Raw genomic sequence first — 20,742 nt, 5'->3', positions numbered from 1 at the left:
TTTTGCAAAGCTCACGATGTGCTTTCTCATAGCTTGAATACAGATGGAGCCTGTTTAGACTATCTTTGCTCAGGCGCTGCAGCTGCTGTAAATGTGGTTGAGTTAGATTATGATACATGAGAGGAAGCCTTGTCTTTGATAGATGACAGTATAGAGACTTACTTCAATCTTCCCAAGTATAATGGTCTTGTGTGGCAAAATGCTTTGAAAGCTTGCAGCTGAATTTTTGTAGTACTATCATAATATAGTAGTCAAAACACCACCATATCCATACCAGGGACCACCACACCTGTGATAATATTTATTGAGTAAAGTAAAAGACATCAATCTAGCATGAGGTGTTGTGTAGAGCCCTGTGCATTCACTGATATGTCATTGTCACATTATAAAAGTCCATCTTAGAGTGCAAGCACATTATGCTATAACTGTGTTTGCTCCAGGTGTATTCAATAATGCATATCAATCCCTGTCATCCTGACTAGGAAAGGGGCTACTATTTATGCCCCTCAGTATGAGAAACATGTGGATACAATTCACCTACAGATATGAGTATTCTGCCAAACATCCTTGTCCACCTTGCTGCTTGATAGATGATGCTATAAAAATATAATGAAAAAAGGATTCTATACTTGCCAAGTTTGGTCTTCCATTATATTGTAATCTTATTTCAAGTATCAGAAGAATCAGTCTTGGTTATCAAATACTATTTTTGTTATTTTTTATCATTATTTAGCCATGTATATTATATCTATGTAGTGATAACTTATTCAGTTTTCTAAGGGCTAAGAACAAGATGTAGGTTTTTTGTCCTAAAATTAGTGCATCACCTGAGTCACACCTAGTAATAAGGTTAAATACCTCACTAGTTTATATGATAATTAGAAATGTGTTATCTTGAGTAACATATAGTGCTGATGTAAAAATGATGTTTTCACAATATAATCATAGGTGTCTTGCAATTTGCCTATATATAGTGTAATCAAGGTCATATTATGGAAGAAGTCAGTTCTAATGACTATTTAATAAAAATCATTATTATGTTTGTCATCTTAGCAAAAACAATATTTACTTTAGAGTCTGTTTAGCCAGTATTATTTATATAAATTAGTATTTGGATTACTTATTTTTTTTTGGCTTCATAATCATACTGTACTGCTGTGTCACACTGTGACACACCCTAATTAACAAATCGGTACTGGCAGTGAAAATTGTGAACCTGTCACTTGAACAACAATCCATCTGTTGCTACAATTCTCATAGGATGTCAGTGTCACACGGTGTAGTGACTTCCTAGTTAAGCTTACTTTACCCCTATCTGCCTTGCTTATGTTGGCATTTGCTTACATAATCATGTTGGTCTTGCCCTTACTATCACCTGGAGTGACTTTGAATGCAATTCCCTTATCCCTTCTTTGTCTCTGAGCCTTAAGTCTAATTCAGAAACCCTTTAGGGTCTGACACTATCATCTTGACATAGCAGCTAGGCAGCAAGATTCAACACTTTCTTCTCTTCAGCAGATTTGTTGTAACCACAATGGTCGAAAAAGTGCTTGTGGTGGTGTAGAGCCGACAGAACCAAGGGATCAGTGTGTGTGGACAGAATAGAATAAAACTGCGCTCATTGAGTATATGATCATCAACCGTTCAAATGGTGATGATGGGATGAATTTTGATCACACATTCTATATTACTACTACCAAAATAGCAAAGCACCCTACTTAGGTGCAATCAAGACAGCAGTAGCATGTCAGTCAAAGTGGGGACAGGTATGTACTATATTACCCTTGGTTAGACCTTTACTGGTGAATAAGTTTTAGCTCAGAGCTACTTTTAATGTAGTTGACACAGTGGCCAGTGCTTCTAGGCTATTTTATAGCATGGAACATGGGGCTACAATTACACCAGAGTTGGAAAATATGTGGACTGATTTCGTCAAGGTAAAGTGGCTTTAGTCTGAATAACACTACCATGATAATAAGGTTAATCACTGTGTATACCTATAATAAAACCAAAAGTAATTTTGAGATTACCCACCAAGCTCTATGGTTCCTGGACAGCACCATCTACTTGGCCTTTTGAGCCATTGACATATGTAGAATAGTTTGCCAAACTGAAAACAACTCCTGAGCCTCATTATGACATGTATCTTGTTATTAATTCTGTACCATTGGTTGATGGTCATTCACCTGGAGCCATTATAAAGTTTTCTTCTATACATCAGAGTTGTCATTTAATACCAGACTTTTCTCATGGTGTTTATGCTGAATGGACTACTGATGTGGTATTAGATAAATGCAAAAGGTTTTATTGGAATAACTTTTCTAGCAAGCATTTTTATTAGACAATCTGATAGACATTTTTTATCTATTTTACTTTGATATGTCATAAAAATGCTGAAGGTAGTCAATGGCTTGATTAAGAGGTGTCAAGATCAGGCTGACCTAGATATTTTAAACATTATATACCATACCATGATGCCTATGAACAATTGATACTACCACATCAGGGACACTCATTACCCGATTGCCAAATGCTTGTCTGTACCGACACCCAATCACTGGGTGGGTGCCAACACATCGACATTACAAACAGATACCCAGGGACTGAATACCCACACCTGAGTGCCAGGTGCCACTGAACAACAACACCGAGTACCTGGTGCCATTGAATAACAACACCAAGTACCGAGTGTTCTTCAATTGCACCGACAGGTGCTGGATGCCATTCAATACCGACACCCGAGTGCCAAGTACTGGTAGCTGTAACCTCAACATACAGCTAAAGGTTCACTTTACGTGTATGGCAGCCAAACTATTTTTAAGAACGGCCACCCACAAGGATCCCATGGAATTTCCATGCAAACTCAAGGGCTACATACTGTCTGGTGGAATTACAGACTGGGGTAGGTATCCATTACCATACCATTCAACTTTACCGCTCATCAAATCTTAAGGTTCTCTCTCACTCATAAGGAGTGCATGAAAGTGGCAAAGCAGACAATCAGGAGTGGCATGCAAGCTGGGTTGAGTATGTGTCTCATCAATTTTGTGCCTCCTACAGTTCTGACTATAGAATCTAGACACACATTAGCCTCAGTCGTGATGGAACAGACTGTGATTCATATGTACCTAGACACACATTAGATACGAGCGTCCATTAGTATCTAGGTAAAGTGCGAATAAACAAAGAGCTTACCCTCAGTCGTGATGGAACAGACCGAGGGGATAAGGCTCTGTGAGACGATATATAACTAGTTGTTGGTATTCCTATGTTCGACTCTGATCGCCGTTGTTTAGCCGCGTCGATCACGTGCGTAGCATTGACACTCCTCCTCAACGCGGTAAGCAACACTCCTCCTCAATTTCTCACTGTAAACCGAGGCACTCGCGCAGGCGCTCGAAATCCTTTCGTGGTAAGGCCTTAGTGAAGATGTCGGCGGAATTGTTGATAGATTTGACATAATGTAATTTGAGTTGACCGCAAGCGACGCGTTTGCGAATGGAATGAACATCAATGTCAATATGCTTGACTCTAGAGTGGTAAGATACATCTTCAGTGAGAGTGATACCGCCCGTATTGTCGCAGAGGAGGGGGGTGGGTGATGGTTGAATGAAGTTGAGTTCCAGGAGTAAAGTGCGGAGCCAAGCGACCTCTTTAGATGTGTCAGAAGCAGTGATGTACTCAGCTTCACAGGTTGATGGGGAGATGGTCTTTTGCTGTCTTGCACCCCAGGTAACCATACCACTGCCTAAGGTAAAGCAGTACCCACTAACAGAGTGACGAGTGTTGGGACAGTTAGCGAAGTCACTATCTGTGAAACCTAGCAGACATGTGGGGTGGTCTCCACCAAGGACAAGTTTGATTTCGCGAGAACCTTTAAGGTAATGAACGACGCGCTTTGCAGTGTCCCAGTGAACGGGTCCATAGCAATCAAGGTGACAACATAGTTGTTGTACAGCGTGGGTGATATCTGGCCTGGTACCAATAGCTATGTACATAAGACAGCCCACGAGTGATTGGTATGGTGTTCAGGACATGAGATTGTGTTGTTTGTCTGTGGAAGGTGAGTGCATTTGACAGGATAAGTGTAGACCGGTTTCCATAGGAGTAGAGACTGGGACTGTGTCCTTTAATCTGAACTGGTGTATGACGTGGTCAATGAGCGCGGTTTGGGAAAGACTGATGGTGCAGGTAAGTCGGTCGTGTTCGAGTGCTATACCGAGGCAGAAATATTCTTCTCCTAGATCGCTGACTGTCCATTTGGGATGTAGTTGTTCTTTGAAGTGAGTGATCGCCGCCCTCATACTTCCTACAGTGAGAAAATCATCCACATGCACCGCTACGAGGAGTATACCAATATCGGTTTGTCGATAATAGATGCAATGTTCACATGCGAGGCGTTTGAATCCCCAGGTAAGCATGGCTTCATTCATGGTCCTTTTCCAGACTAGCCCTCCCTGCTTCATTCTGTATAACCCCTTCTGAAGTTCCCATACCCATTCTGCTGGATCCTTCTCCGCAAATCCTTCTGGTTGCTCCATATAACACACCTTGTCAGATTCCAGCAGGCCGTGGAGAAAAGCTGTCTTTGATATCCAGTTGGTCGATCTCCCAGTCCATGGCGGCACCTATGTGAGTTAGAATATGAAAAGATTTGAGTCTTGCGGTAGGGGCAGAAGTTTTCATATAGTCTTGACCCCAGACGGCGGAGTAACCTCGGCATATGTAGTGAGCTTTGAAGCGTACTGGTTGACTATGCTGGTCGCATTTCAGTTTGAAGACAGGCCTTCCCCGCATGACTTTCCGGCCTGGTGGGATCGAAGATCAGGGACTAACTTGTAGACTCCAAGTTCACATAGAGACTGAGATTCTTCCTTAAGCGCAGCTGTCCACTTGCGGGCGTGTTCTGATGCCATGGCTTGAGTGTAAGTCGATGGATCATCAGGCATTTCGTGCTCGAGGGTGTCTGGCATGGTTGCGAAAAGGTCAGTCAATTCGGTGAGTGTTGCTGTGAGGGCGTTGGTATCTGTTGTGACTTGTGGTGTAGGGTGCAAAGCTCGAAGTCAATCGGCTGCAGCGAGAGATTCCAAGACTGCGCGCTGAGTAGGAGACACGTAAGGCTTACCATCTGCAGCACACTGATGTTCCGAAGGTTTCGAGGTGCGATCAGAGTGTCTGGGTGGAAGAACAATTGGTGGAAGTGGTGTTGGTGGCACTGGTGTAGGAGGGGGGGCTGTGGATCGTCTTCGTCGGGAACATATTTGATGGTGACTGAACATGGAGGTGAAATGAGTTGCACAGGAGGTATTGAAGGGGAAGAGGGTGTTGAAGGAGGCGGTGAACCACATTGATGGGATTCTATGAAAGAGACATGGTAAGAGGTAAACACTTTGTGAGTAGAGCGGTGGTAACAGCAATAAGACTTGGAATCAAGGGAATAGCCGATGAGAACACACTCAATAGAGCGACTATAAACTTTCGGGTTGTGTTGATTCTGAATGAGCACAAAAGCTCTACATCCAATTTCACGTAGGTGTGATAGATCAGGTCGAGTACCGTTACAACACTTGAAGGGTGTGTGACCAGCTTGAGACGCAACAGGAGTACAGTTAGAGAGGTAACAGGCCATAAGAACAAACTCATCCCAGCAGTTGACTGGTACGCCGCATGCAGATTTCATCACATGAGCTTTGCCCATTAGCATACGATGAAGGCATTCGACCCGCCCATTTTGAGCAGAAGTGCACGGAGCGGTGAACTGATGTTGAGACCCATGCGAGAGGAGCCACTCTCGCATGGACTCAGTTTTAAGCTCACTGTTGTCTGAGTGGTAATTTATTGCCAGCAGCCAATACAGTGTCAGGATGCTCCATAAGGTCCACATGGACAATCCCCAACTTTCTAGTAGCCCTACTTCCCGCGCATGTCTTTGGGATGGTGGTCCTCGTCTGTTTTCCGAGGATGCGATCATTACACTTAGGGGGGATGGTAGAAAGATTAATGGGCATACTGATCGTGTTACCAGAGCGTGCGAGGTCATAGACCACACAATAGTTCACGTGTCCGAGGTGGCAATGCCAGGATTGGAGAGTGGGGACTTGGTGGGTTAGGAGGGCGTGTTCAGCCGAAAGTTGCCCGCCGGAGAGCGCATAGAGACGTCTGGACGTCAGAGTACCCGAAAGCATCCTGGTGCCACTGTGGGCTTGGACCCAACAGTTGGTGGCATCAAAGGACACAACACACCTATGTGCCGCACAGAGGGCGGAAACGGAAACGAGCTGTACCATAGCAGCAGGAATGAAAAGCACATTTTCCAGAGTGATGTGGATGCTGCGAGCTACAACAAGGCGGAGGGTGCCTATGCCGATAGCCTGGATTGATGAACCGCTGATGCCATTGACTGAATGAGGGGGAATGGGTCATAGACTGAAGAAGTCCGACTCCTCGTTACTGATATGGATGGAAGCTCCACTGTCGAGGAAGAAAGGTATGATGGAGGGGTCCATGATGGTGCATTGACGTTGATTGGGCGCGCGGTAAGTTAATCCGGCAAAGTCGACGAGGTGCGTGCAGTTTTGCCAGTCAAGATTGGTGTTGAAAGAGTCAACGGCAGCGAGAAGTGTTGTATACTCGTCCTCTTCACCCGCAGACAGTTCACCAATGAACGCGGGGGTGATAGAATCACTAGCGAGGCCCACAAATTCGGTAGAGGTAGATGGGGGAGCAGGTGAAGGCGAGGGTTCAGCCATGTAGATAGCCTGGTTGGTCTCACTATCGAGTAAGTACGCACGCCCACTGGTGTCATAGCAAAGGCTGCCAGGTTTCCCAGTGGCAGCTGCAGGTCAAGACGAAGAGGGTTTGTTGGCTGAAGGATTGTTTCTGGCTTCCCTAGCTGCACATTTACACGCCAAGACTTTGTTGCACTTGCCTTCCATGACCCCCCCTTTACCAAAACAGTCTTTGGTGGGATGGCTCGTGTTACCGCAGTTACCACACAGCACACAATCGCGATTGTAGGTGTTGCCTCCTTTGTTGGTGGCTGCCATCGCAATATCTCCTCCTTTAGATGCTTCCGTATCAAGTAGTTGCTGCTCTACGTCCAATCGGGAGCGAATGTTCGAAGTGCCATATGGGGTGGAGGAAGTGCTGGTGGTGATGGCATCGGCGATATGGTTGCGTATGTGTGGGAGATCTTCTGCCATGGTGTTTAACATCATTATAGTAAGAAAGTCCTCTTCCTTTGGTATGCCTATGGTGTATATGTGCCACACAATGCCACTGAGCTGTGTGCTCATGGAGGCAAGGTGTTCTGAGCGGCGATATCTAACCGCTAGCACCTGCTGAATGAGCAATATTTGCCCGATGGGACCACCTTTCTTGTGACGAAGCTTGAGCGTGTTCCACGTGAGGTAAGTGTTTGTATACCTGCGAAGAAAGTTGTTTTCCTCAGAGCTAGAACACGTGCATAAGGCCGCAACAATACACAAGTTTTTTACATCCCAGTGGCCGGCGCTGGAAGGATCAATTGATGGATCTAAGGCTCTGCGAGACGATATATAAGTAGTGGTTGGTATTCCCATGTTCGACTCTGATCGCCATTGTTTAGCCGTGTCGATCATGTGCATAGCATTGACACTGATCTATGGTGCAGTTGAAATCACTGGCAAGATGGATGTCTATTCCGAGTATCTACATTATGAAGCTGCTGTAGTTATAGTCCAAGAGCATCCTGTGAAGGTGGTGGGGTGGAATCACAAGCACTGGGCCAATCCAAGCAATCTTAAGGGAGGCATTGAATCACTTGAAGCACTTGCTAGTGCTGTGAAAGCAAAGACCTGCAAATTTGTGAAGATCAACATGAGTGAGGCTGAAGAATGCCTTACACGCATTGCTGCAGGAGAGGTTCTCACACCTAACCTTGACAAAGATTTAGCACCAGCACCTGCCATATCTTCCATGTCACCCAATTCCAGTGCTACTATTACCCAACCAATGTCTTCTGCACTTTCGACAACTGGCGGCTCACATGTTCCTGTTCCAAGGGCACCAACACCTTCCACATCATCCACTCCCAGTGCCACTACTGCCCAATTGATGTCCTCCGCACTTTCAACAGCCAGCGGCTTGCATGTTCCTATCCCAAGGGCACCAACACCTTCTGCATCACCTACTCCCAGTGCTACTACTACCCAATCAACTGCCGCCATATACCCTGAAGTACCTCATATTCTCCCTACACCTTCACTTTCTGACTCTTCCAACAACCGGGAACCCTCAAGCATAGTATTTACATCTGGGAGAAAGTGCGCTGCTCCATCAGTAACTTCCCACACTCTGGACAGACCTGCACAGAACAAGACAGCGCACCAGACACACAGCTTAGTCCCTACTACCTAGCTCACTACAGTAGCACCTTTATTTGTCAACATCTGTACATACACTCACAGACCCACCCAGAACATACAAAATACGTCTACAATAGCATAAATTTTCTCTGTATATGTCTGTACAGAGTCTCACAATTTCACAAACCCGTGCAGAAATGACTTCTGTAAGCTTCTGCACTGGACTTCATCTAAGAATAGCACAATCAAAACCATAGATTGAATCACATGACACTGGACTGGTACGGACTGCAAGGGAAACCAAGGCCAAACCTCTATAGCAGGAGGCGATGGCTCTAACTCTCGAGGACTGACTACAACATAGAGTAGCGACTACCTATGAACCAGGACTCCAGCCACTGTGCCAGGACTCCCGGCACTCCCATGAGACCACCCTGGTCCAACACTGACTAAATGATGATGAACAAAACATACTATCCCTTACACTCCATTCGTGATGGTCCTCCATTTCGTGAGTCACACTCATGTCACAAATAGTAACAGACAGTCACACTGGCCGTGCTCACGTGCTCATGGATTGCAGCTGCAATAACACACTGTAAAATTTAATGTCTGACATCGGCAGCCACAGCAGGTGACACCAAATCGGGATGTTTGCTGCTGTCACACTGAAAACACGATCTCCACCATTTCTCAATGGATTTGTTTCGTTTCACTTGGAATATGCTAGTATATAGTATATAGAATATACTGAGTGAACTAGCTAAGTAATTACTTTGAAGTTGAGTGCTGCAGACAAAAATCATGAAATTGTGGACCATCAAGAATAGAGCGTAAGGGATAGTATAAAATGATATACGAGGATACTAGTAAGCACGGTAAATACAATGCTCAATCAATTTCTGGACACAGAGTGGCGGCGCTTTGATGGGTCAATGCCATCGAGCTTACAGGACTCGGCCCTTGAGAGAAAAAAAATTGTCAGTGCCAAAAATTGTAAAACAGATCTCGAGACTCACCATCCAGCTTCAGCCCATGCACAAAGCTGCAGCACCAGCCTGGGACCATGATAAGGATCATCCATAACTTCGCGGAGAAGTTGCAGCATTGTAAGATAGATAGGTTTGTACTCCTTAACTGTGAAGTTTGGGAAAGATTTTCAGTTTCTGTTCTTAACAAGGCCATCAAAGACGCAATTGAACTATGAAAAGTGTCAGCAGATCAGCAGCGCACCAGTATCAAAAAAATACTGTTGTGCAGACGAGAGCGAAGCAAGTCAATGGTATCTCCTTCCGAAAGATCTCTGGTCGCCTACGAGCAATACAATAAGACCCGGTGTAGAGGAAAAGTATGGTGGCCTCGCGAAGCCCAGGGTGAGCAAAGTTCCTGGTCTTCCCCAGCTTGTCTACTCCATCACGAAGAAACAAGGAATCATCCAGCCAATCCATAGCGGTGTTTTTGAACCCAAGCTGTGCGCTCCTGAACGGGGATGGTGGCTGGGGGGACAAGACTGTACACAGAAGGTGTGATGGTGATAGCAATCTTTTTTTTTTGAGGTTGGAACACCATGTTGCTAAATCATCATACAACTAAAAAATGATATAAGGCACAAGGTGCACAACAACAGAGATGCACACCAGCCTTGACATGTCAGACTTGTGAGCAGGCCACACATCTAGTAAATGCCCTGGTTAGCATAATATCTCGAAAAAAATGATGACATACCAGCTTCAACCTGACTGCCATTTTTGAGCCATTGTACGAGGGACACTGAAAGAGATTTGGTGACAGTGTACAGCAGATCCTCAAGCTTCAGGAAGGGGTTGTCTAATGCTTGCTGCGCACGACACTCTACCTTGGCGTCCTCGAGAAAACCTTTCCAACAAGGACCATACCAACCTAATTGTGTAGCATTAGGCCCTTCAGATGCCTTGGATTTTGCTGCAACTTTGACTGCCTGCATGTTTACCTTTGCAGTGCTGGTGTTTGTTTCAGCACATTGGAGAAGGTCCAAAAGTTTGGGATTAGGCATTGGGGATGGCCATTCTTCTGGTGGAGAAGGTTTAAGACATCGTCCAGCTTGAAAGGGGAAAAAATTAGCGCACTCCATTTAGCTGGTGGGCATATACCTTAGGAGTGATCCCGTCATCCACTGATGCACTACTATCACTCAAGCCGGTGCCAACATATAAAGCTTTCTCCGCCATTTGATCATCTTCATCATATGAATATTGAAATTCAAAATCTGGGGGAAGAGGGGACACAATCCGAGGTTGGGATGGTCGCTCTTCCCCAGAAAAACCTGGCACTCGTCAGTGTGATCATGAATGGTGAGGGCGAGGACTTACCAGGGTGTGCGCTATGACACCCCCCCAACTGCCCCCCAACCAATCTGCTCATCTTTGTCATTATTATCAGATGACTTGGAACCATCACCCTCACCAGAGTCGGAACATTTGGATGCTGTACTTTGTGATCCGGTTGGCCAGAGGGTAGGGTCCAAATTCTGGTAAAAGAGGGTGTCTGCTACTGTAGTTGAAGTCGTCCTCGAGAACACTGGTTGCGACAAATCTCCACCACTAGCGAGACCACTGGCAGAAGTTGTTGCTCCCTGACTTTATGCTCAGGGGAGGAGCAACAGTCTGCATAATAATGAATTGATTGTTGATAAGCCATGACCGAAAACTCACCTTTGTTTTCGGCTGTGCTCTGGGAATTGTGGTGTCGGGAATTGGAGCATTGGGAATTGGAGTGTTGATCGTCATAGTGTTTGGAATTGGTTGCACTGAAATGTTGTATGGGGGAGGGGGCTGCTTTTTCTGCTAGATGATCAGTACAGTTACCTACAATTAAGAAAATCTACCTTTGAATAACTGCCACAACCCTTGCAGGGCTGTTCGGGAGCAGCAGGGTTTGCAGGAATAGTGGAATCAAGAGAGTTAGAGCCTTTGGGCTGGCTAGTCCATGCTGGAGCATCCGAGGTAGTGTTTAATCACTCTAGTTGAACATTGCTGCCTCCCTTCCCTGCACCTAGACATCCCGACTGTCGAGTTTGTTGAGATTCATCCACAGTAGAAGCCATGACCGAGGGTGGAGGTACTGAGTGCTGAGCCTGTGTTCTCTTTGGCTTGGCAGCCTTGAGATTAATGTCGGCAGCTTTGCGCTTGGTACACTTTTTCTTCGGGCTATCAGGCATGACTGAAGAACATGAATTGAGCTCTCAAAGTGACAATCAATGAAGACTCACCTTTTAAGTCCTGGCTGCTGAGCGCAGATATGAGATAATAATCAACTCATGGCGCAAAACCAACTCAAGTCCTCTGATGTGATCCGAGAGGCAGCATCAAGAAAGTCCTTGTGTGTGACAGTGAGTCAGAATGAAAGGCACCTCCTGTGCAAGGGTAGAGCATGATTCTGACTTTAATCTTTGCAAACTTCATGTCCGAATTATGTCGTCCGATCTGACTTGAACAGTGTGGGAATCTACTCAGCTGACTGTAAAATCTGACTCAGACAAGACCAACAAGATTAAGAAAGACCGTAACTATCATGCACATCATGACATACAAGTGAGAAGAAAAATACACATTATGTAGTTCTGTTCTGCTTGGGCTGCAGTGTAGGTTCCCACCTTGCATTGCCTGCAGCATTGTGACCTCATTCAAGGCATCATCTTTACTCCCAAGAACCCAATAATCTTTGATTATATATTCTTCGTTGTCCCTCTGTGCGAGATAGCAAACAGTACCATGACCAACAAGCCCCTGAGTATAAAATATGACTTCAAGAATGTTGTACATGTGATCGCGGACTCGGATTCGGCCGATTGGATTCGGAAGAGAAACACAAAGAGTATTGTCAGGGATATTTAGCTGATGCACAGGACGAGGATCATCAGGTATATCTTGCTGAGAAGGGTTGATCTCGGGATTGCTTTGGGGGGGGGCTCACAGGTGCATCATCGATCTGGGGGAGGGGAGGGGCATACTAGTGGTCTCAGAGACATCTTCAGTCTTGGGGAGGGGGGGAGATGCCCTCTATGATGCCTTCCATTGTGTCCAGTGCATGTGATCTGTTTATACTGGGATGGAGAAAAGTCAATATGCTTTCAAGTTGGGCAGGTCACAGTGTCTTCGTGAAGATGGTGATCGAGGGATCGTACCCCAGGCACTCAAGTTTACCGAAAACAAGGAACGAAAAGATGTGCAAGTAATTTTTAGGGTGGGTATCAATATTGAGGGGAGGTGTCACAACAGCACCTGAGTGGTCATACATATGGACTCAAAGTTCGTGATACTCGTTGCTCATGGACATAAGCAAAACAAACTGTCTCCATGGCTGGCGTCAGAATAGAAGGTATGCTTTGTTGTCCAGCGTCTTTCCTATTGTGCTCGTAGCTGAGTATGGTTGCAATGTCAGCTAGCAAACTGCCTTGATAGTATCCCATCGAGATTCTACATCATCCAATAATGCAAGGTCGGGCTTTCTTGCGACTTCTTCATCTTTCACAGGGTGTGTAGCATTTCCCGCACTCCACATGTGTGGTACTGGGGTCACATTGGTCGCCTGTACAATCAATCTTTGGCACCTTCTGGGTGATTGCAAAACAAATAACATTGAAGAACATTGCAAAGACTCCCTTGAACGGTGGCGGTGTGTGTCCGGTGTATCATTGTCTGCCAGCTGCGACCCAGAGGTGGGTTCTTCCTCCAAGGATTGACCACCATCATCTCCGCTTCCAGACTCCGTGCCCGCCATGGTGCTCTGCTCCTCCCCATCTCCAAGGCTCCCATCACCAGGGAGCAACCAGCGCTCAACCTTATCACGGTGTGATTTTGGGAGCGGCCTGAAGCTTAACAAATGGAAGTTCAGCATCGGGTCCAGCTCTTCTAGGACCACCAATCGCATGAACATGGTGTCCAGATGTCACCTCATGGTGAAGAAAATCAGCGAGAGCTTGGTGAAGGTCTGGTAAGTTGAACATGACGGCGGTTTCATTGACGCTAATATTCCTAATGGAAGGATCATATGCGAGATGGAGGGCAGTGCAGCCAACAATGAAAGAGTGTAGTGGGACAGGTATTGATTCTACTTCCTCGTGCTGTAGCATTTTGGTGATTGTGAAATAGTCTGTGGCAGGACGCGGCTGACCAGGTTGTTGAGTCTTGGACAGAGAATCCACAGGACAATGTCTGCGTCCGCATCCGCGTCAATGTAGATGTCATCATCTTTGTGTTCCTCTTGGACAACCTCCAGATCCTTGACGCTCACCTTGTGGTCCAAAAGACTGGTGGCAAGATCAAGCCTATTGCACTTATCAGTGCGGTCAAGAAAACGACATATTTGCGGATCATAATTATTGTTGTTGGTCGATCTTGCAGGGTCTTTGACCTCTGTGATGTGCACATGTTCGGTGGCATCAGCAGACCACTGTCCTATAATGCCAGATCTATGGATGCTAGGAACAATGTTCTGCATTAGCTCGAGCTTGGGTATGTGCCAGTTGTTGATGGCCGTATTGCCTTTCCCCCAGTGAATGCCAGCGGTGATGATTGCATGCTTACTCACATGGAACTCGTCCAATGCAGCCGAGATGTGGGCAAGATCATTGTTGTAAATGTGTGGTGACTGCACAAGGTAACGGAAGTGCATGAGTGCACGTACAGAATCATAATACCAGGAGGCATTGCATCCATGCTGAGTGCGATGATCAATCACTGAATGTCTCTATGACAGGGACTGGTAACTTGTTTGAGCTTCAATATGCCTCTGTGAAAATGCCGGTAACCAGTAGTGGGCTGTAAAATTGAGAACCGAAAATCTAATTCGGAATCTCCTACAGTGCTGGTAATCCATTGGATGTCATGGTTGTAAAACTGCTTGTGAAGGTGGTGCAGTGATTCAGGTGTGAAGAAACGGGATGGTTTGGCTAGTGGCCAGTCACTCCAGAATGGTTTCTCAACACCATTCAGGTGGAACTTCTGCGCTTCATGGGAGAATGCCTCAAGGTTATGTGGGTCAGCGCATGAGTGCACAATGTCCAGCTGTGCAAGAGTTGTTGATTTGGTCCTGGGTTCATGTTGAAAGGCATCCCCAAACTGCTTGTACATGGCCATAGTCACTGGTGATGTCTTTCCACCAACATATGCCAGCATCATCGCTTCCGGGGTATCAGCGATGTAACTAGCAATTGGAGTGAAGCAATAGTGTTTGTGTCCGATCAGATCTGACATCATGATGTCCAGCCGAGCAGCCAACTTCAGTGATTCTAGTACAACATCCAAGCACTGGTGAACGAGCTGATCCTGCAACACGCCCTTCATCTGTTTCTTCCTATGAACGAATTTTGGCACCAGAAGCAAGGCAGTGAGGAGGAATGTGTTCAACAATGATTTCAATTAGTGTTTCGAAGTCCAGTTGCTGGACTGAAAAATGACCAGCAACCAGACCGGACCCTGGGCGGTTGCAACCGTTCCCACAGTCCGGTTGCCTCCATTTCAGGTCGGTCCGGTGTCTTCTTACTTGAGGGTCTTATATAGAAGTGTGTAAAAATGCAGTGACAATCACAACTACACTTTCATAAGACTAAAAGTTGCCAGCTCCTCAAGTTCACGGTCAATGGATTTTCTACTTCTCGGTTGATAATGTGTTGTTCGTGGGTGGTCAAAGAGTAAACAAGTTACCTCTATTTGTTTGAAGAAACTATATAGAAATGCAACTGTGGATTTGTCATGAATAGAAATATGATAGGTATGTCTCACCCTAGTAGGTCGTGTTTCAACCTATGAAAGTCTGTTTCAACTTTGTCGTGTTCTCCTGTTTTGTGTCTCTCTAGCCGTAAAAGAGAGAGGTATTCGTTAAGTATACGTGGAGCTTAGCTCAATAAAAATAGTAATCGTGAGCAACCTAGTTAATCATATAACTGGAAGTTACTTTGTTGAAATGATACTTCCACCCTCACTATGTCTTGCCTTAATCTCACTCTCAAATAGTGGGATAGGTTTAAAGTGGGAAGTTTCAATGTCTTCAAGGCACCAATGGCCTGCACTTATGTGTAAAGTGGGAAGCTATATTTGCATGGGTGTAAAATGGGCTCCTTTTATACCTTTTTGGAGGCCAGATTACTAAGCATGATTCATCACATGGATTGGTAAGAATGTGCTTACAAACCCTACCATTTGGTGTGCTGAGTCAGCTTGTTTTACTAATAATACATGTATCTTACAAAGCATGATAAATCAAAGGCATGAGTCATCTCATGGATTGGTAAGGTTGTGCTTACAAACCAAGCCTTTTAGTGAGCTGAGTCATCCTGGTTACTAAGAAGATCATAAATACAGTTGCAAGTCTTACAAACCATGACAAATCAGTGACAAAACACGATGAGTCAGGCTGAATCCTTACAAATCACCTTATTTCCAAGTCACATGACCTGATTACAATCATGATCAGTCAGCTAGTGAGAAAGTCTGATGAATAAGCCAAGAAAAATAGAAAGAAAGAGAAGGTCATAGAACAAAATAGAAATACATGGAAATCCCCGCGTCTGATATGAGAAATGAAACACGAGAAACGATGCTTCAGAAAACAGACTGAATGATAGAATCACTTGGTGATATGGTAGAGTACAGTTCATTATACCTTCCTTATCTCCTGTATAGCACACATGTCATGGTATGGACTGCATACCATGCATGACACCGGTTGCCAGTTGCCTCCCTCAGGCAAAAATCGAAAAACCAGTAAAAACTGGTCTGGATCGGTTACAACTGGTCTTTTGTAACCCTAACCCTATCCTATGTCGTAGTACTCGTCTAGGCAATTCTATTGGTGGTCTGAACTTTAAAATTGGTTGAGATTTGGGAAAGTTACAAGCATTTTGAGAATGGCTCGCATAAATCTGTGGGCTGTGTTTATAGGCTTGTTGGCACTGAACCAGGGATTGATTTCCAAGCTTAAAAACCTTTAGAGTCAGTTTGGAAACTTGCACGTTGGGAAAATGTTGGCAATATTTGATGTTGAGGCTGTGCGAGTGGTTCGGCATGAATCCATCTGGCAGACGGAGCTCAAACCTTCCTTGAGTACTGCCCAGCACCACGACTATACTACAGTATGGAATGTCTCAATCCCCATCTCCGTCAGCTGGTCTACTCATCGGTGGTCGCTGTTGTTTCTATCTGCGGTCAATTCACTACTGTACTGATGGCCACTGAAGCACCTTCCGAGCCCAAGGCCCAATGGAATGCACAAGAGACTGATGCACTCCTTGCCCATCTGTTCAGCAATCTCTCTGAGGCCGGTGATGGCAACAATTTCAAGGCTGCAACATATACTAGTGCAGCGGCAACCCTTGCCGCAGCTAACCTGCTAACCGCAGGCCCCCCCAAGACTGCAAAATGTTGCAAAACCAAATGGATGTCGGTAAGGGCATTACAACTTGTAGTATCTACTAATCTATACTGATTAGAACTTAATGTAGCTTAGGCAGATGTTTGGCAACATCAAAAACTACCGCTCTCTTTCAGGCGTCCATTGGGATAGTGAGAGGGGAGCTGGAATTGAGGGAGAGGCCACATGGGCTGTATGGAACACATATATCCAATCGAGTGTAGGTGCACTTGTATCGGGTGCGTTGTGATATTGCAACTGATACACTGCCAGCAATCCCGTGGTTTGATGCGCCAGTACCACAACGCTGGTTGGCCATTCTACTCGCAGGTGCAAGCCATTTTACCACACAGTCACAGCGCTCAAGGCCATCACGCCTTTCATCCAGCTGTGGCTGCCCCAGCTCCTCTGGTCAATAATGAACCCAACAACGAAGCTCTGAGTCAACTTACTGTTGCTGGCATCACGCTCCATGATGCCTTGACATCGGTCCCCCATATCTCTACTACTGTTGATTCTTCGACTGCCATAGGGTCTGCGAGCATTAATTTTGCAATTCCGCATCTTCCCGTTGGTCCTCCCTCAATTGCAGGCTCTAGCCTCAGCACAGGCAAACGCACTCACAATGATGCATTGCTTGAGGTTGAAACATCGTTGTACATCTCAAGCCATCCATCATACTCAACCCCCGTTGCATCTAGCACATTGGTGTCAACCCCATCCGCTGCAAAGAAACCACGATCTGCACGTGTCACTAGTAGTTGCGCTACTAGCAGCTGCATTGTTGACAGTACTACACACTCGCTCATGACCAGTGCTACAAAAGCCTCCAAGCTCACCACTGCCACTGCCGTGGTGGGGATGCAAGGATCTATTAATCGCATCGGCGACATTTTGGAGAAGGCAGTCACCACTGCCCAAGCCCCTGCTCCTGCCCCTCGCCCCATTACCCCCCCAGCCACTTCTGAAATCAAGGAATTATCTGTCATTGAGCGCGCCATGCACATTATGCAGACGGAAGACGCAGATATGCCAGCGGAGGACTTGGGCATTCTGATGTCTATCTTCAGTGCTGTCGACAGTGACCGAACGATGGCGATCTACGCTATGAGCTCACACGCTGAAGCACGTCACTCTTTCATCAGGGGTCTCGTGGCCGCTCACAAGGCAGCACTGCAGGCACTGCAGGTGTGAAGTCTCACCTGCCCATCATGTTCATGTTTGTGTCCATCGCTTCGTGTGTCCGTTGCTTCATGTGTTTGTCACTCGTGTGTCATTGTTGTACCTGTTGTACTATCGCACTGTCCTGTCCGAGTCCACTTGTAGTTGTTGTAATTGTAGCTCACACTAGTACTATGTCCTGCTCGAAGTCATGTAGCCATGCGTGTATGTGATTTCAACCATCTATACATCGAAGTTTGTGTCTGCATCCTCGTCTGTGCCCTCGTTCTCGTCAAACTCCAGCAGTAAGTCCTCAATATCGAGATCCTCAACACCCGCTAGCTCTCGTTCACGCACGACTTGCTGATACTGCTCCCACATGGCTCCAGAAATACAGTTACGAATGCCGCTCATTTCATTGCGGTCCTGCACATCATCTTCGTCATCGGTCACTGCCGCTGGTTGCTTGACACCGTCCTCATCTGGGGGCTCGTCAGCATCCGGTAGGGGGCCTTCCTGTGGGTCATGAAGACATATAATGTTATGAATGGTACACAGAGCTGCTGGGATCTGGGCCTGAATTTGTAGATTATATTTTGGTGATAGAATGAGTATATGAAACCGATGTTTCAACACGCCAAAGATCCGCTTGATTACGTTCCGTGCCATAGTGTGGCGAAGATTGAATAGTTCCTCTTTATTACATGGTCTGAAATTGTAAGATTAATGGCAGTCACAAGGGTCAGAGCAAAGCACTCACCTGACGCTTGCACGTCCCCACTCAGCAAGATGATAGCGCACGCCGCGGTATGGGATGAGCAGTCCACGACGTAGTGGATAACCGGCATCAGCGAGGAAATATTTCGCTTGAGGGATATGAAGATCCTTCACACAGGCATCTTTGTAAACACGTGCATCCGTGGCCGATCCCTCCCAGCCGGTTAGAGAATAAGTAAACTTCATGTCGAAGTCACACGCGAATAGGCAATTTTGAGAGACGAGACCCTTGCGATCACGGTAGGCAGCGCGTTTGAAGGCAGGAGGTGTAGCGTGGATATGACTGCCATCCAGGGCCCCAATGGCGTCCTTAAAAAAAGGCCAAAACTTCGGGTTTTGGTGGATTTTCTGGGGAACTGATTCATCTGGCAAGTGCACATAGGTCGAATAGAGTGGGGGGCACGAAAAAACTACAAGCATCCTTCGAAAGTAACTAGTAGATGTCAGTATTCATGAGACACAAGTCTGATCACAAAATATAACACTTACCAGGAGATCGTCTCGTTCGAGCACTGGAACCTTTCTCCAACGTGCCTGATTGAGAGGCCAGTGACAGCAGTGTACAGAAATATAGCCAATTGTTCCTCAAGCGAGACAAATTTTGAATCAGAGCATCCGAGGGCACAAAGTTCTAATATAATCTGTGCGAAGACGTGGGCATGCATTCCCAGCTCACAACGAATCTGTTCTGGATGACCCATAAGTAATTCTATTACCCACCCTTCACCAGAAAGTGCAGAGGTATGATAAGGCACCGGGTCTCTGGGGTACAAAGCTGCGACTAGGGCCCCTGATGCATTGATGAGGATGCTAAGTAAAAGTATTGCATACTGTATGATCCGTTGATGGGCCTGTGGTAGATCTGGCCGAAGGCAAAGCCCCGGAAGGACCACTGGTAGGAATTCCATACAAAGGATGCACAGCTAGTAGTATGTAGGAGTATGTACGTCGGCACACGCCGTGGTTGCATTCGAGCTCCATCTGCCGGATGGATTCATGCCGAACCACTTGCACAGCCTCAACATCAAATATTGCCAACATTTTCCCAACGTGCGAGTTTCCGAACTGACTCTTACCAGTGTGTTCATAGACCTCAAAAATGATATGGAACATCAAATTTAGATAACTCTTGATGATTTATCATGCTCCAAGACTAGCACAAAGATCAGACATGTTAGAACGGCAAGTCAAAATCAGTCAAAATCACCAATTGGCTCATAACTTACCCAAACCTTGAGTGTTTGACAAGATATGTGTGGCTATAGACTTGCCTAGACTAGGACTACAATTAACATTAAGACACCTAAGCCTTATAACAACTTTTATTTTTCAAAGACAAGCCTGATAACGATTTTTTGTCAAGCTTATATCTTGCTTATATCTTACCCTATTGACAAGATAAGACTAGCTATAGTATCGCCTTGACTAGCAGCACATATTTTGTCAAGACACCTAAGCCTTATAACAACTTTTGTTTTTCAAAGACGTTGGTGAAGTTGGTGGGTGGTTAGGATGAAAGGAAATGGTGTTCTATCTAGACCCTCAACCATTTTATCACATTTTCGCTTATTTCTGGATCTGTTCTCACACTCATATCATCAGATCAGATACTTGGATCGTGGGCTCGGCCCTAATGGGGGGAGGATACTGTCATATCCCACATTTCAGCCCCTATCTGGTCCGACCTTCCATTGGATCTGGTCCAGACTTCATATCTGCCCCTGCTTCTACTTCCATTACCCCATTTGTATGTTCCCTTTATTCTGACCCCTATATGCCCGGATCTGTTTGACAGTCAATATCCGGATCCATTCTTGATCATATCTCCTATGCCCAGATCTAATTAACAGTTAATATCCGACTTCATTCTCGATCACCCCTATATCATTTTCCTTGCACCTGTCAACTTAACCTTTCCATATGTTCCTCATGTTGACTTGGAACTTTGCTGCCTATGTCCCCGTCAGACATTTCTATAGTACATAACATTGTGTAACATGTAGTACATCCTCAGTTCAAATATTATCTTAGACTCAGTTCATCCTCATGTTCTCTCGGCTCCTAGGATTAT

General features: G+C 45.7%; 7 protein-coding genes across 7 annotated transcripts; 2 read left to right on the top strand and 5 right to left on the bottom strand.

Annotated features, from left to right (window-relative positions):
• Positions 1-5,910: 5,910 nt before the first annotated feature.
• Positions 5,911-7,202, bottom strand: DEU56DRAFT_912038 (uncharacterized protein; the record flags this gene model as incomplete). The annotated part of the gene is made up of 4 exons (XM_041357358.1): positions 5,911-5,948; positions 6,011-6,400; positions 6,452-6,835; positions 6,905-7,202. 4 exons carry the CDS (start codon positions 7,200-7,202, stop codon positions 5,911-5,913), a joined length of 1,110 nt encoding a protein of 369 aa, XP_041209306.1.
• Positions 7,203-7,578: 376 nt separating this feature from the next.
• DEU56DRAFT_912037 (uncharacterized protein) lies at positions 7,579-8,397 on the top strand (the record flags this gene model as incomplete). The annotated part of the gene is made up of 1 exon (XM_041357357.1): positions 7,579-8,397. The coding sequence occupies one exon, from the start codon at positions 7,579-7,581 to the stop codon at positions 8,395-8,397; it is 819 nt and encodes a 272-aa protein (XP_041209305.1).
• A 1,107-nt stretch (positions 8,398-9,504) lies between these two features.
• DEU56DRAFT_912036 (uncharacterized protein) lies at positions 9,505-10,377 on the bottom strand (the record flags this gene model as incomplete). Its single annotated transcript, XM_041357356.1, has 4 exons — positions 9,505-9,546; positions 9,596-9,934; positions 9,983-10,020; positions 10,071-10,377. The coding sequence occupies 4 exons, from the start codon at positions 10,375-10,377 to the stop codon at positions 9,505-9,507; spliced, it is 726 nt and encodes a 241-aa protein (XP_041209304.1).
• A 64-nt stretch (positions 10,378-10,441) lies between these two features.
• On the bottom strand, positions 10,442-10,745 carry DEU56DRAFT_912035 (uncharacterized protein; the record flags this gene model as incomplete). The annotated part of the gene is made up of 2 exons (XM_041357355.1): positions 10,442-10,647; positions 10,694-10,745. 2 exons carry the CDS (start codon positions 10,743-10,745, stop codon positions 10,442-10,444), a joined length of 258 nt encoding a protein of 85 aa, XP_041209303.1.
• A 179-nt stretch (positions 10,746-10,924) lies between these two features.
• On the bottom strand, positions 10,925-11,541 carry DEU56DRAFT_912034 (uncharacterized protein; the record flags this gene model as incomplete). Its single annotated transcript, XM_041357354.1, has 4 exons — positions 10,925-10,987; positions 11,036-11,164; positions 11,209-11,312; positions 11,376-11,541. 4 exons carry the CDS (start codon positions 11,539-11,541, stop codon positions 10,925-10,927), a joined length of 462 nt encoding a protein of 153 aa, XP_041209302.1.
• Positions 11,542-13,167: 1,626 nt separating this feature from the next.
• On the bottom strand, positions 13,168-14,668 carry DEU56DRAFT_912033 (uncharacterized protein; the record flags this gene model as incomplete). Its single annotated transcript, XM_041357353.1, has 3 exons — positions 13,168-13,446; positions 13,497-14,042; positions 14,093-14,668. The coding sequence occupies 3 exons, from the start codon at positions 14,666-14,668 to the stop codon at positions 13,168-13,170; spliced, it is 1,401 nt and encodes a 466-aa protein (XP_041209301.1).
• A 1,789-nt stretch (positions 14,669-16,457) lies between these two features.
• DEU56DRAFT_912032 (uncharacterized protein) lies at positions 16,458-17,927 on the top strand (the record flags this gene model as incomplete). The annotated part of the gene is made up of 3 exons (XM_041357352.1): positions 16,458-16,766; positions 16,825-16,953; positions 17,007-17,927. The coding sequence occupies 3 exons, from the start codon at positions 16,458-16,460 to the stop codon at positions 17,925-17,927; spliced, it is 1,359 nt and encodes a 452-aa protein (XP_041209300.1).
• Between the last annotated feature and the right edge of the window lie 2,815 nt (positions 17,928-20,742).

This window comes from Suillus clintonianus, assembly GCF_016758775.1.
Source record: "Suillus clintonianus strain FC179 chromosome Unknown DEU56scaffold_29, whole genome shotgun sequence".
NCBI classification, from domain to species: Eukaryota; Fungi; Basidiomycota; class Agaricomycetes; order Boletales; family Suillaceae; genus Suillus; species Suillus clintonianus.
This window is presented reverse-complemented; position numbering and strand designations above follow the sequence as displayed.